The 13947-nt window shown below is 42.0% G+C and overlaps 1 protein-coding gene across 3 annotated transcripts; it reads right to left on the bottom strand.

Annotated features, from left to right (window-relative positions):
* Positions 1-838: 838 nt before the first annotated feature.
* CCNE1 (cyclin E1) lies at positions 839-13748 on the bottom strand. 3 transcript variants are annotated; one of them, XM_087739452.1, is made up of 11 exons: positions 13382-13748; positions 13178-13268; positions 12855-12923; positions 6278-6420; positions 6064-6199; positions 5071-5217; positions 4140-4235; positions 3635-3769; positions 3432-3543; positions 3187-3344; positions 839-2343 (listed from the first exon to the last, which is right to left on the bottom strand). In XM_087739452.1, the coding sequence occupies exons 1-11, from the start codon at positions 13393-13395 to the stop codon at positions 2221-2223; spliced, it is 1224 nt and encodes a 407-aa protein (XP_087595578.1). In that variant the 5' UTR covers positions 13396-13748; the 3' UTR covers positions 839-2220. The 3 variants fall into 3 exon arrangements, with proteins under 3 accessions (XP_087595578.1, XP_087595579.1, XP_087595580.1); XM_087739453.1 differs by having other exon boundaries at positions 13623-13740; XM_087739454.1 differs by lacking the exons at positions 12855-12923; positions 13178-13268; positions 13382-13748 and adding an exon at positions 7358-7390.
* Positions 13749-13947: the final 199 nt, after the last annotated feature.

Genomic DNA, 13947 nt, shown 5'->3' with positions numbered 1-13947 from the left:
GGGAAGCGGCAAAGCCATCACCTCCATCCTCTGAGCGGACTGCTTCCCATCGAAATAAAGCAGGTTGACCTTTCAGGAAGGGGAAAAAAAAAAAAGTTACAAAATTAGCAGGATTACCATCTAAAGCAGTTACAAAATTAGCAAGATTACTATCTAAAGCACAGATCCAATTGAGAAAGAGGCCTGTTATCTGAGCAGTTTCACTCATAGATAAATGCGTGTCTCTCAGATACAGGTTTCCCACACAGCTGAGAACACATGGAACACCTGCATTCACTCTTGAATAGGTATTAACCAAAAAGGTATATTTAGCTTAAACTGAAAGTTCATCATATCTGTAATGTTTTTACAGAATATTTTCTTGAACAGTTAAAAGTCAAAGCAAATGCAATCCCTATTTATAAGGGGCCAGTCATAGTTTAAATATGATTTTTTAAAATTAGTTTATAAATTAGTTTTTTTTAGAAACAGACGAAACATACTCAGGACTGAAAAGTAACAGCAAAAGGACTAGTACTGAAGCTTGGCTCGTGATTTAGGAATTAAGCCTAGAGACTACCTTTGAGGAGGGCTACTGTTCCCCCCGCCCAGGTTGGGTGTTCTAAATTGAAGGACAAAGTACCAAAATGTATCTTGACAATTCCTCCAATGTTACAAACTTTTTCAATAATAGGCAAATATAACACTCCTTTGTACAGGATATGTAGTTCCCCGAGAAATTAAAACCTCTCTGAACCAGCACCAGCTAACTTCATCAGCTAACATTGTTTTGTTAGCACAGAACTTATAACCATTCATTGCAAGGGGAGAAAAAAAAAAAGCCAGCAGCACCACATAATTTGTTTACCATTAGTTACCATAGGCATTTTTATTACATTAAAGCTTTAACATTTATCAGAATACTGGGTCAGGGAAGAGCAAAAGGGAAAATAACTTAAAAAAAAAAAGCAGCCTTGCTGGGAACTAATGTTTAGAAAAATTAACCAACAGCAGAGTAGGAGCTTCCTGAAATATAAGTGTTGTACATTTATCTACAGGAAGAGATGAACCCTGGTAGTCTCACAAGTTTTCAGTGTTGTTGAACAGTCCTTCAAAGTGAACATCATGAGAAAAACAAGCAAGCATTTTTTTACATTTATTTCTCTATTTCCCTTTTCTCCAGCACCATGACTCTCCAGAAAACGTCTTATTAGGACTTCTCAGATTCTCAGACTTTGCAAAGGTCAAGAAGCACAACTCCTCCTGTTAAAAGGCACACACCATTCCAGAATTCAATTTTGCACAGAAGACAATTAGTTGTCAAAGACTACGCCAAAATCCCAAAGTTTAAATGATTATGTTTTAAGAAAAGGTAGGCTTTTCCCAGCGATCATTTCTTGCTATTAAGCATAACAATCTAGACAATTCAAGAATTTCCCAATACACTGATCATTAGAAAGTGTGTTGTGGAAGGATCCCCCATATACTTGTCATGTTTATTATCCCCTCCCTAGCCACCTGCATCTGGCTAAGGGAAATCCAAGTAGCCCAACATGACAATTTTATCTTAGTATCCAAAAAGGAAGTTTTAATTGATAAGCCAGTAGTGGTAAATAAATAAAGCAATAGTTACTACATTATTCATCCCCAACTCCCACACTACTACTGGTCACAGTCTGAAAAACCTTAGCTGACCATAATTAAAAGAAAAATAGGAATATACATAAAACCAGCTGTCTTAGACAGCATTTTTATTAAAAATGGATACACAGAGACATAGCAGCATTTACAATAAAGGGTTTTTAAAAAGGCATCAAGTTGTAAGCCAACCATTTGAAAAAGAGGCTTTGAAATCTTGCCTTCCACAGCACTTTTTGCCCATTTGTCAACAGATAACAGTATGACTGCAGATTATCCAAAGGACAAACAGGCACAGTAACTAATCAAGCCCTTTTTCTGAACAGTTGGTCACATCAAGCATCACCCTCCATAGCAGCATTTGGAGCACTCTTCGGTGTTCTTTAAGTGGCTGGTGTACTTGATCCATTACTTTAAAATATTTTAACGTTCAATAAAAATATTTCAAATAGAAAAATTCTTCTGTCCCGAAAAAAGTAAAGTTTCCTTTTCAGATTCCATAAAAGCTTATGAACTTCACTGGCAGCATTTCTGTAATGGAGCAGGAGTTACAACCAGCAGAACAGGCACTTCAGCAAAATTGTCTGTCAACCGTTTCTATAGTCATATTGGCTTCAGTCCAGAAGACTGTTTCTTACTACTTTGTGGTGGTGTAAGGACACCGGTGGGGAAAGGTGAAGTCCTATTTTGCTCAGCCAATATGGCTTGTTTTGCTTGAGCTTTGTCCTGAAAGCACAGGAAAAGGAGAAAAAAAAAAAATCTTTATGTTGGTACATCTATGCAATAGATCAATATAATTCAGTGTCTTATAACTTGATAGATTGCTAATCTGGAAATGCATATCTGTATCTAACCCCCCAACAGTAACTGATACATCATGCAGTACATAACAGTTAGTGAACACAAACCCCAAGAAATCAGTATTAACTTTTGGAATCTGATGATCAGCATTATGGTACTTGTATCTTCAATAAAGCAAAATTCAGAAGCAACTGAACAGGAAGAACTTTCACTTCCACTACAATTAAATAACCTAAATAGAAAAAAAGCCCAATAGCTTAGATTAACTACAATTTGTTGGACAAGATTTTGTTCCTCTGCGAGTTCTTTGTGCTAAAAACCACTCTTGCTCAACTTCTTGTCAACCACCGCTGTCACATAACAGTCCCACAAGATCAGTCTCAAGTGATCAGTCTTTATTTTCTTTTTCATCAGACAAGGTTGTATTGCCTGTATTTCCTATAGAGGAAGGTCTAACATACAATATTTGAAGTATCCCAAAGGGTAGAAATATGCTTCCTATTACCAGGGTAATTATTTGCTGTTTGAGATGAGAGGCTTAAGTCAAAATCATCTTTTTAAACTAACTGAGCAAGTCAGTCCCAAGAGAAGTCTCTGTCCCAAGAGTTTTGGAACTGGAGTACAACCTTATGCCTTGTATCATCTGAATACACTCAGTCTCAGTCTGATAATGCTTCACTTAAGTTTACTGTATGTTCTGACCAAAGAAGAAACAAGATTTAGAAGATTTTACAGACAGATTTTTGTCTTCATTATGCACATACATACCAGCAAATCCAAGCTGTTTATGTGCGTCTGTATATTGTGCAAGTCTTCAGGAGCTATACCTCTAAAGTGTTTGAGTTTGGAGCTTCCTACTTCCCTTATAGCCATCGCAAACGGAACCATCCATTTTACACATTCCTCTATCTCACACCATTCGTAACCTGGAAGACAAGACATATATGCTTATCTACCTGAATGAAGACTTAATGTTTGTAAATATATTAGACTTAGTTTATAAATGCCAATACCTGAAACTTTCTGCATCAGCTCAGATGAGGAGAAATGATACAAAGCAGAAGCTGCAAGTACTCCATATGTATATTCCAAGCAGCCAATATCCAGCACACAGAGATCCAAGAGCTACAGGACAACAGATGTTTAATAAGTCTATCACAAGACCACTTTTTTCCCCCCAGGTGACATAGCATTTGAAGGAAGAAATCAGTCTTACCTCTGCTATTTGTACAAATATTTGCTGTGGATATTGTGGCAGCAATACCTCATAAAGCTCATTTAAATATGCAACTTGCATGTAAATGTTTAGCCATGATACAACTGTCAGCGGATTTAAGTTCCAATTAAGAGCCTGAAAGAGTAGACATGCACAAGACTTCAGTATTAATAAAGAGTTCCTAACTTAAACCATGCAACTTTATTTACTCCAGATCAGAAGCTGTAATTCCAGTTGGTCAAGGCATCTTTGAAACATGCAAATCTAATCCTCTCCTGTACCTCCTCCTGCTGATAGGGTGGGGGAACGATTCATTTTGTTAATACGCACGGACTGGTGGATGCTTTAAATCACTTGTTACCTAGAGAACACTATATTCTAATTAGAAAGAGAAATTGTGCCTCTTAGCAGCACATAAGATTAACTGAGGCTCTCTGCTTTTAGTCTGATTATGCTATACGTTTTTAAAAACTAAAGTAGAACTAATTCGACTTTGAAATATTACCTTCATAATGATCAATTCCATACTGAGGATTTCATCTTCTGTACAAGCTCCATCTGTAACATAGGCAAACTGGTGCAACTTTGGTGGATAAATTTCCTGAAAGATAAGAGATCAAGTATTTAATTTGTGGGATAGGTTGTAACTAGGCTCATGTGCTTAAAAGAAAGAAAAAAGAAAAAGAACAATCCACCACTACTTCAGCACTTCAAAACAGAGGGGGGAAAAAAAAAAAAGGAAAAAGAACTAACCCCCCATCATTACTTATGGTGTTCTCTTCTGCCTTTAATACACAGAGTTCCTGTTCAACCTTCCTGCTCATAGCCTTCACCTTTCACCTTTAATGGATCAGTACAACATGTATTATGTTTGACTACAGCACCACTGAGATGGTACCATAATTGACATCAAGATTTTTTTTTTACGCATCCCAAAGAAAAGGCCTTTTATCCCTTGCTTGAGAAGAGCAGATTGAAGAATAGCCCTCTTAAAAGACAAACAGTAAGAACTTAAAAAGCACTATGTATTTTAATAGTTCAATTTGTTCCAGTAAATAAAGAATAGCTCAGACTATCATCCAGTAGGTACTGCACTGACAACAGATATGGAACAAGTGGTCTCTGTATACAGCAGCCAGCCAAAACACTCCTTTAGCAACTGCAGTTAAAAACTTTAGATTTATTCTAACACTGAAAAGACTACCCTTTTAAGATTAAAGAGATATACGGTGATGTTAGCTAGTCTTAATTTTAGCCACTTCTAAAAAAAAAAAAGGAGGAACTTTGAAAAGAAAAAAAGGATTTTTTTCCTGTCTCTCAGCTGAAAAGTCATAGCAACAAACTTCATAAAGAATGCCAAAATGCGTCTAGTGTACAATAAGTGTACCGTCTGTCCATTCACATTTTTATGTTTAAGTAAAGCTGGAGATACTTACCTCAAGCTTTGCTGCTATGAATAAAGAAGAGATACCAATAAGCTGCAATAGTGTTTTTACAACATTCTGTTGTGTTGCCATAAACCGATCAAAGAAATCTTGTGCTAAATAAAAAGTTTCTCTATGAAGCTTGTAGACTTCACAAACCTGGAGAGACATCAGAGATTACAAAGGTCAAGAACAGTGTTATAAAGTCAAAAACAGATGCTACAGATGTATTAAAAAAAGCACAAGAGCTAAACATAAATTTCATATTGGCTTTCTGCTTCACTGCTATTGCAAAGTAACATGTTAACTAAGAGCATGAGTTAAACAGTTTCCTTTGACACAAGACAACTGCCACTACAGTAACTCCCTCCCCCCCCCCCCCCCCCCCAAAAAAAAAAAACAGATCAGAGTGAAAACCCTTTTAGGAAATGCAAGCACATGTTCTAACAGTGTCAGAACATCAGTTCCTCATTTTTGCAAAGCTGCACCATTCCAACACCTCAAAAGAGAAAATCCTCACAAATACTTCAGAATTAACAAAGACTATGCCACCAAGTCAGCCAAACGGCAAAAAAGACTCATATACAGACAGAAGAGTTGTAGTACATTCTACCTGCCAATAACAGATAGAGAGGTTGTGAGATGCATCTGGTCTCTAAGCTGCCACAACCTTCCTTTATACAGTGACTTTCATAATCATTTGTGCAGCTTTTATCTGCAGTGTGACCTTAAAAAGCTTACATCGTGGAGCTTTAGGGACAAACTGATTATTATCCACTATCAATCTAAATGAATATCAGAATATATTGTCAGTTTGTACACCATCAACTCAATCTATTATATATTCTTTTTTAAAGTTTGGTGCCATTAATTGACAAACTTTAAGATGAAGACAAGTGTCTAGTGCTAAATGGGTTATGCAAAGATCATGAAATGTACTCATGACAGTTATTAATGTGCTTCAACAAAAGCACACTTGAAATACTCACAAGCACAGACGCTTACCTCCATTAGCCAGTCTAGAAGAATTGTTCTCATTTTAGGTTGCAGGAGAGGGTGCCTTTGCATGTAAAGTTTATCCCTCACATACGTCTCTTCTTTGTTTATCATGTTTTTCCATACGTCTTCTCTGTTTGCCCAGCTAAGACAGATCAATGTTTAGTCTCGAATCATAAGGCAAAAGGCAGGCAGACAAGCAGCAGCAAAGTAGCACACTTACCCTAGAACTGGTAATGGTGAAGCTCTAGTTGGAACGACACTTAGATGTATAAAGTGAGAGTAATCAACACCAACTGGATCATCATCTTTATCCGGAGTAGGAATCAGCATATGGGCATTTTTGTGAACATTATTCCAGGATGGCTGTTAAATGAAATACAAGACTTTACACACTCTGCCTTTTAAAATAATCATTTTAGCTATAAATAGACAACAAGACTTGGCAAGAAACTATGACAGAAACCATGATTACCGCTTTAAACTGCGCAGAATCTGACAGAATCAGAAGGGACCTCTGTAGGTCATTTTGTCCAACTCGCCTGCTCAAGCAGGGCCACCTAGAGCCGGTGGCCCAGGAACATGTCTGGATGGCTTTTGGGTATCTCTAAGGATGGAGGCTCCACAACCTCTCTGGGCAACATGGGCCAGTACTTAGTCACCCTCACGCTAAAAAAAAGTGTTTCTAGGCGTTCAGAGGGAACCTCTGTGCTTCAGTTTGTGTCCACCTCCTCTTGTCTCATCACTGGGCATCACTGAAAAGAACCTTGCTCCATCTTCTTTACATTGTCCCTTCAGGTATTTATATACATTGATACCATCTCCCCGAGCCTTCTTTTCTCCAGGCTAAACAGTCCCAGCTCCCTCAGCCTTTCCTTATAGGAGAGATGCCCTGGTCCCTTAATCATCTTAGTGAACCTTTGCTGGACTCTTTCCAGTATGTTCAAGTCTCTCTTGCACTAGGGAGCCCAGAACTGGACACAGTACTCCAGGTGTAGCCTCTCCAGTGCTGAGTAGAGAGGTGTTGCTTATTGTCACAGTAGAGAAAGTTTGCAACTAAAGCTGAAGAACATTTACCCTGTTCTCCCTTTGAAGGATCACAACTGTTTCATGGAAGAATATCCAAGTCAGAGTCTCCTATTGTCATGTTACCTTTTGTTTTGACCAAAAAGATTTTGCATTAAAGCTAAATGCTTGCCTTCAGGTAAAGAATAAGCAGACAGAACTTTAAAACCCAATTTGTGATTATAATTATACAGATACAAGGTCAGGATTTCTGGTAAGGAATATATAGATGCAACACCTGAAGTTGTGATTCCATGCAAAGCAACCTTGACAATGAACACAGCAAAAGAGTAGTTTACAGAATTTTTCTTAATCATTCATCTTGCAGTGCTAAGATTAAAAAAAAAAACAAAGCACTTATGATCCAATTGTTTTCAGAATGAAGCAAGTACATGTTAAGCAACTGCCATGAAAGTATCAAGTTGACCAGTTCATATACAGAATTTTGCCAGTCTGCAAGCATCAGACATCCAACATTTCACTCATCATATCCTTTTACTTTTATTTGGACCAGAACTTAAGTTTAGGTTTACTTTTCTCCTGGCTAACTGTTAAACAAGATCTTGGTGTATGCTTCACACAGTTCCCCAGGAAAATACTACCTGTTTTATTTTGCAGTAGAATACAAAGCTAGCCCCATATCATCATGCCTAAGCAAATTAAAATTTGGCATTTCTGCCTAACAGTGAAGTCAGCCATCTTGCTGCAAACTGATCTGTTCTCTGCAGCACTAAAAGGACGGAACACAGTAACAAGATACTTAAAAATTTAAAAAAAATCAGAAGAATCATTAGGTGCTAACAAGTAAAATGCTCTACAGGAAATTTGCCTTTCACAAATAAGCTTCCACACCTGATTTTTGCCCTATCCTTGCTACAAATGACATCACTTTCCAGCAAAATGGCTACCTCCTAGCACCAGCTTCAGAAACAGAAACCACTAACTTGATGAAACCAAAAGCACATTTTGCAGTTCGCTCACAGCTAAGACTGCATTGTACTTTGAGTTACTGACACACAGATGGGTAGTTTTTCTTCTTGGAGTTCTACATGCAAATCTAGCATAGCTACATACCCAGCCATGCCACGATTTAATCTGGGTGGGGGAAAGCAAAAAGATGGAATAGTATCTTTATCTTAAAAATTACAGATTCCTTATGAACTGAAAGTTTGTATAAAAGTGCCACATCAGCATTGCTTTAAGTTAATTTTTGTCCTCCCTCAAAACTAGACTTTAGTCACACTTTGTCCTCCAAACTGGATGGCAAGCCCAGCTGCCAACGGCCTTTGGAGAAGGGCTGCCTTATCAGTTAATCAGCAAATCAACAGAAAGGCAGTAGATGATATAATATATATTTAAAGGTGCCTACTACACCAGCAGCTTCTGAAGGACAAGGGATCTGCTCCAGAGAGTCCTCAATCAAAGCAGGTACCTCGCATACTATATGGCAGCAACACTGACAATTGATTTAGGAGATTCCACCACTCCCAATCTTCTATATGGAAATATAAATCAAGGGTCAAGAGCCTCTTCCAGGCAAGAAGGAAACAAATGCGTAGGGGTGTAGGACCCTCAAAAGCAAGGAGCTACTGGGAAGGGAGACAGGAGTCTGAATTAGCGTAAGTGAGGGAACACCACAGCTCTGGCATGGACTCTGGCTGAGAGAATGAGCATATTAATCAGACTCTTTAAAGCAGATTTAGCAAAACGTTCAACCAAAACTAAGAAACAATATCAAGAAACTGCATTACATCACACTAACTGTAAGGAAATAGGAGCCACCACTGAAAAAAGAAACAGTTTAAGGTGGGGAGGGCGTGAGGAAACCATGAAGAGCTTCCTTTGGGCTTGCACAGAGCAAATATGAAAGCAGGAAACTGCCAGAAAGTGACAGATGTTACAGAGAATCTGTGCAGCCTAAGGGAGGAAATCCTACAGTCCTGGGCTTACTTCTGAGGCCAATAGGAGCTCAAGTAGGATGCAAGCCAAAAATCGGTGGGGAAAACTGCCTCTTGACATCTATGTGGAGCCCAGCAAGATATCTTGGTGACACCCACAGTAATATTCCAGATACAGGAATAGGATCTGTATCTCAGACCTGAGAACTAGATACACATTGGAGAAACTGAACTGAGGACACAAGAAGGCTCATTAAAGAGCACCAAGAAGGGCAGAAGGTAGGTGACCAAAGAAGTCCATCAGAGCAGTCAAGCCTATACAGCTCCAAAGAAAGAACACCTAGCAGTTCAGAGGTTGGGTTTGTTTTTTTTGGGTTTTTTTAAAGCTCAAATGTTCCCACACCTGAGTTTTCTGCAGCATGTCATCATTCAGTGATATATCAAACATTCATTTAAGTGGATCTTTTGGATATCCTTCAGGCATATAAGCCAGACACAAAATGGAGCAGGTAGCAACCATTGGGGTTATTGGTTACAGGCAGAGCCTTCAGTGAAGCAGCCACACCCAAGAACACAAGCTGCTGAGACACTCGAGCATGGGAGCCACCAGAACAAGCTTCCACAGACCCAGGGCGAGGAGAGCAGCAGGAAAGCAGAGGTAGAGGGTGACCTAGGACTGCATTCAAACAGCAAGATCAGAGGATTTTCTGCATGGCAATCCAAGGCAGAGAAACAGGACAGGGATAGGCCTGTTTGTCTCATCCTAAAAAGCAGCACCTCATAACAGAGAGACATCGATATCAACTACTGGACTGCAGCCTTAGTTTGCGCATCAAAAATAGTAAGACCTATAAATCCAGCCATTTTTCACTCACAGGATGCATTAGTTTGAAGTATAGTGATTTTCTTTGCCATCAGAAAGGGATCCCAGAATTAATAAATAGGAGAGAGAAGAGCAATTCCCATTATTAAGTTGTTCCAATTCTTTCTGAATAGCATAGGCACTTCTACTGCTTTTAATTTTCTAGAGAGTCTGAATTTTGTCCTGCCCCAAATCTGGGCCAATTCAAGCTCTCACACTGGATATAGTTTAACTTTCTTTATCTGTTTGTTTGAAGACTTGTAAGTTGTTTTTTGGGGTTTCTGTTTTGTTTTTTAAATTGGATCTTCCAAAGATAACCTAGACCAGTTAAAGAAACTTTTTGGAGGATATTTTCAAACCAGTTAGGTGGAACATTTTGACAACAGTAAGACCGGATTCTGGAAAAATGTCTAATGATAAATTGATCAAAACTATTTCCTGAAAGTTTACTCCATTTCTTTTCACCTGAAAAGATTGGTTAGTTTCACCCAAAGAAACTACCTTCTAGATTCCATTATCCACTCTAGATGGAGGTGGCCATGTAATTTGTATCACAATTGCTTGGATGACTCTAATCCAGTTAGATGAATTTGGTTTTACACGGAGCCTTGGAAGTATATCCGTCCACAGAAAGCAGCCAGAATTAATATGAGAATTGCTAGCAGAACTACAGCAGTGCCAGTTCTCTAAAATCAAACACAGAATTTATGCAATATTCTGCTGTCACAAACCTGATGATATAGCCACCCTTTCATCACATAAAGGGTAACAGCATCCTAATTAAGAACTCAGGCCTTATGTTCAACAGAAGCAAACTAATGAATTGACTATGAAGATGCTATAAAGTGGGATGTGACTATGATATTTTGCCTTGTGCATAAACTACTGTCAGTAAACAATTTATTTAATGTAGAAGTCATGTGGTATAGGCTGCAGTGGATTTATAGCTACTTGCATTTTAGAATTGTTGTGCCTCAACAGAATAACTATCTCACTGGCTATCATACAAGCCAGCTATACTGCTGCTGGAACCGTAAACATATTCTCATTAGGGGCCCATGGCAATTTATATCAGAGAATAGCTTGTGTCACACCATAGACTGAAGAGCTGCTGCTGTGCAGCCAAATGTTAGCTTTTTTAAACAGATCTGTAACAATCTGGCTACTTTGTCACAACAAATAACCTTCTCTATGTAGGGACGGATATACAGGTACCCATTTTATTTATGGTTTACAGAATCAAAGGGCCAAATCCCACCAGTATCCTAAGCTTAACTTGAAAAATTCTCAAGTAAATAGCTTGGATGCCTACTGCCTAAATTATCCAAATTTTAATTTACCTATCATTCCAGAAGTAACATTGAACAGCCACCAGGCCAGGAACACAAAGAAGAACAAAAAATTCTAAGTCTTTATCTACTTTCAAAGTTGAAGGTCAGTGTATACCAAATATATTTCAAGTTTCTTTTCACTGTCTTTCTGGAAGAAAGTAAAATTAGGCCCCTGCTGAGGGTTTTTTAACACTACCTTACTATTATGCAATAAACATGCACAAGGAGCCCTTGCTCAGCTCAAACAGAATAAATCTTTTGGTGAAGGAGAGAGCTGTGGTGAAGGACAGGCAGCTCTTCCTTGTCAGAAGTGAGAAATTAGTTCAATATACTGCACAAAAGAAAGACAGAAGGGAAGGAGAGATCCCCTCATTAAATGCTCACCATTTGAGCCCTGCTTAATATGTTGACTGATAACTAGTATACGCAGTTGCAACAAGCAGAGGCCATTCCAAACAATGATGCCCATCTGTTATGGTAGCACTTTAGTCTTAGAACTTCCAGCTGCCACTTCTGGTTAGATGTGCCACATTATGCGTAGTCCCGCGTACCAAATGAGTACGGTCTGTACTCCCTGATCGTGACTTTTGCAGCTTAAGTTTCACCCTGCATGTGCATTAACAGGCTGAAGTCCTAGTGACAGTGACTGAGCAGGCACGTGTGTGCGTGCAGGAAAAAAAAAAAAAAAGAGGGGAATAAACCTGTTTCAGAAAACAGGCTACTCTGTTTTCTTTACAGTGGGCATCTCAATGTACAAAAGCATGATGCTTTCAATACCATATATCAACATAGCATCCGATAACAGACACCCATAGCATCTCAGGTTCAAAGATTATAGGAAGGGCACTGAGGGAGCAAGAGGACACTAATGAAGTTAGTTTTGACTTTCTAAGTCCGATCATTCTAAATGTCTTACTGAGAAAACTGGCAATGGTCACTACTGACCTCCACTGCAGGCCTGATTTCCACAGCGAAGCAACTTTACAGAAATTATCCCTTTGTTCTGCAGAGAAATGAAGCCTATTTTACTACTGCATTAGCATCTAGTATAAACTTCAAAGTTCTAATCAGGAACCTCGTACTCTCTGTCAGTCTGACAATGACACTTGTCAATAGGAATGGAGCTGATGGTGGAAGGGGCAGGGGATCTTTTATCTTTCCCAGGTGATACGTAAGTAGAGACACGACTACAAAAAGAATCATCTCGGAAGATGATCCTGTTGGTATGCTTAAGTGTCTTGTGCTTTCGCCTGCAAAGTACAGCACATAAGCACACGACTGTGCTCTTGCAACTCTCTAGAGAAGTCAATGCAGAGTCCCTCCATGTAGGCCTAAATGCATATTAAGGCTTTTGTAAGGTGCACCCTTGCAGTCCCAGGACAGCTGGATATACTGAAGTATTAATGTGATGCTTTAGGCCAACACAGGCCCCACCTCTTACAAAGACTCCAAAGCAACCTGTATGACCTGACGTGGTTTGCACTCTTCATCAGCCAGGGCTGACAGTCCCCCTTGCCCATTGCTACACAGCACATGGTAGCTGTGTATCTGTTGCACCATGTTTGTAATCATAATGAGGTACTGCAAAGTAATAATAGGGTTCAGTAAGATTACAGGAGCACGGTCTAAAGCCAAATAAGTTACCTGGTTTTCATATTGCTTTTTTCTAGTCATCTCCATTTTAGCAACTTCTTCATCAGGATCCTGTAAGAACTACAAAAAGCAAGATATAATTTCAGGAGTACAAACCACGGGACAAGCGACGGCTGGCCACTGCGACACGCACCCCATCCCTCAGCATCCCGGCCCGCAGCAGACCACCGCCTGCCCCACACCCAGGCCACCACATGGCCCCCAGCCCCCCAACAAAAGGAGGCGAGGGCCCGGAGGCCAAGCCCGGCGGCGGGGCAGGCGGTGGCCTGCGGGCACCAGGCAGGGCCGCCGGGCCGGCCCGGGCCCGCACTCACCGTGGCCACATCGGCTTTCCTCTTGCGGGCTCGCATGGCGCTCTCCGCACCCCCGTCCCCCTTGGCGGGAGCCTTCTCCTCCGCGCAGTCGCTGCCAAGAGAGGGGAAGCTGAGGGCGCCCCGGCCGCGGCGAGCCTCCTCAGGGGCGCCTGACGGAGACCTCGGCCTACAGGGCCCCGGGCACGGCGGGGCCGGCAGACTCACCTCTCCCGGCGCATGGTGCCCGCCTGGGCCGGCTCGGGGCGAGCGGAGCGCCGTGCGGGGAGCGGCCGAGCAGGCCCGGGCCCCAGCCCCCACAAAGGGCCGCGGAGGCGCGGGCGCACGGCGCGGAAAGGGCGGCCGCAGCCCCGGGCCGGCCCCGCCGGCTCCCCCCGCCCCGCGGCCGGGCACCCCGGGAGGCGGCAGGGGCGCCCGCCGCCCCCTGCCCGCGCACTCGCTCACTCACCGCCGCGCCGGCCGCCCCGGACCCTCCCGGGCGAGAGCGGCGGCTGGGTGCCCGGCGGCGCTGGCGGGGCGCAGGGGCAGGGCAGGGCGGGAGCGCGGCGCGGGCGGGCTCCGCTGGGCGCCTCCTGCCTCACGGCGCGGCCGCTCCCGTCCCTGCGCACAGCGCGGCCCGCGCCGAGCGGGACATTTAAACGCGGGGCGCGGGGCCGCCTCCCCGCCCGCCCGCCCGCACACGTGGCCCCGCGCGCAGCGGCGGGGGCCGGCGCGCGGGCGGGGCGGGGTCTGCGGGTGGCGCGGCGGGGCGCCGCCGGCCGTCGGCGGGCGCC

The sequence above is a fragment of the Nipponia nippon genome, unplaced genomic scaffold, assembly GCF_047370975.1.
Source record: "Nipponia nippon isolate SJK-2023a ecotype South Korea unplaced genomic scaffold, ASM4737097v1 scaffold_7, whole genome shotgun sequence".
NCBI lineage: Eukaryota > Metazoa > Chordata > Aves > Pelecaniformes > Threskiornithidae > Nipponia > Nipponia nippon.
Note: the sequence above shows the minus strand (reverse complement) of the source record. Positions and strands in the feature narration are given on the sequence as shown.

Excerpts from the sequence above, each read along its gene's own strand:
- CCNE1 (XM_087739452.1), bottom strand. Across the intron at positions 12,924-13,177 it reads GGAAAGCCGATGTGGCCACG|TTCTTACAGGATCCTGATGA; the intron begins GTGAGTGCGGGC and ends TGCTTTTTGTAG. Across the intron at positions 6,421-12,854 it reads AAAAGCAATATGAAAACCAG|CCATCCTGGAATAATGTTCA; the intron begins GTAACTTATTTG and ends TTCATTTAACAG.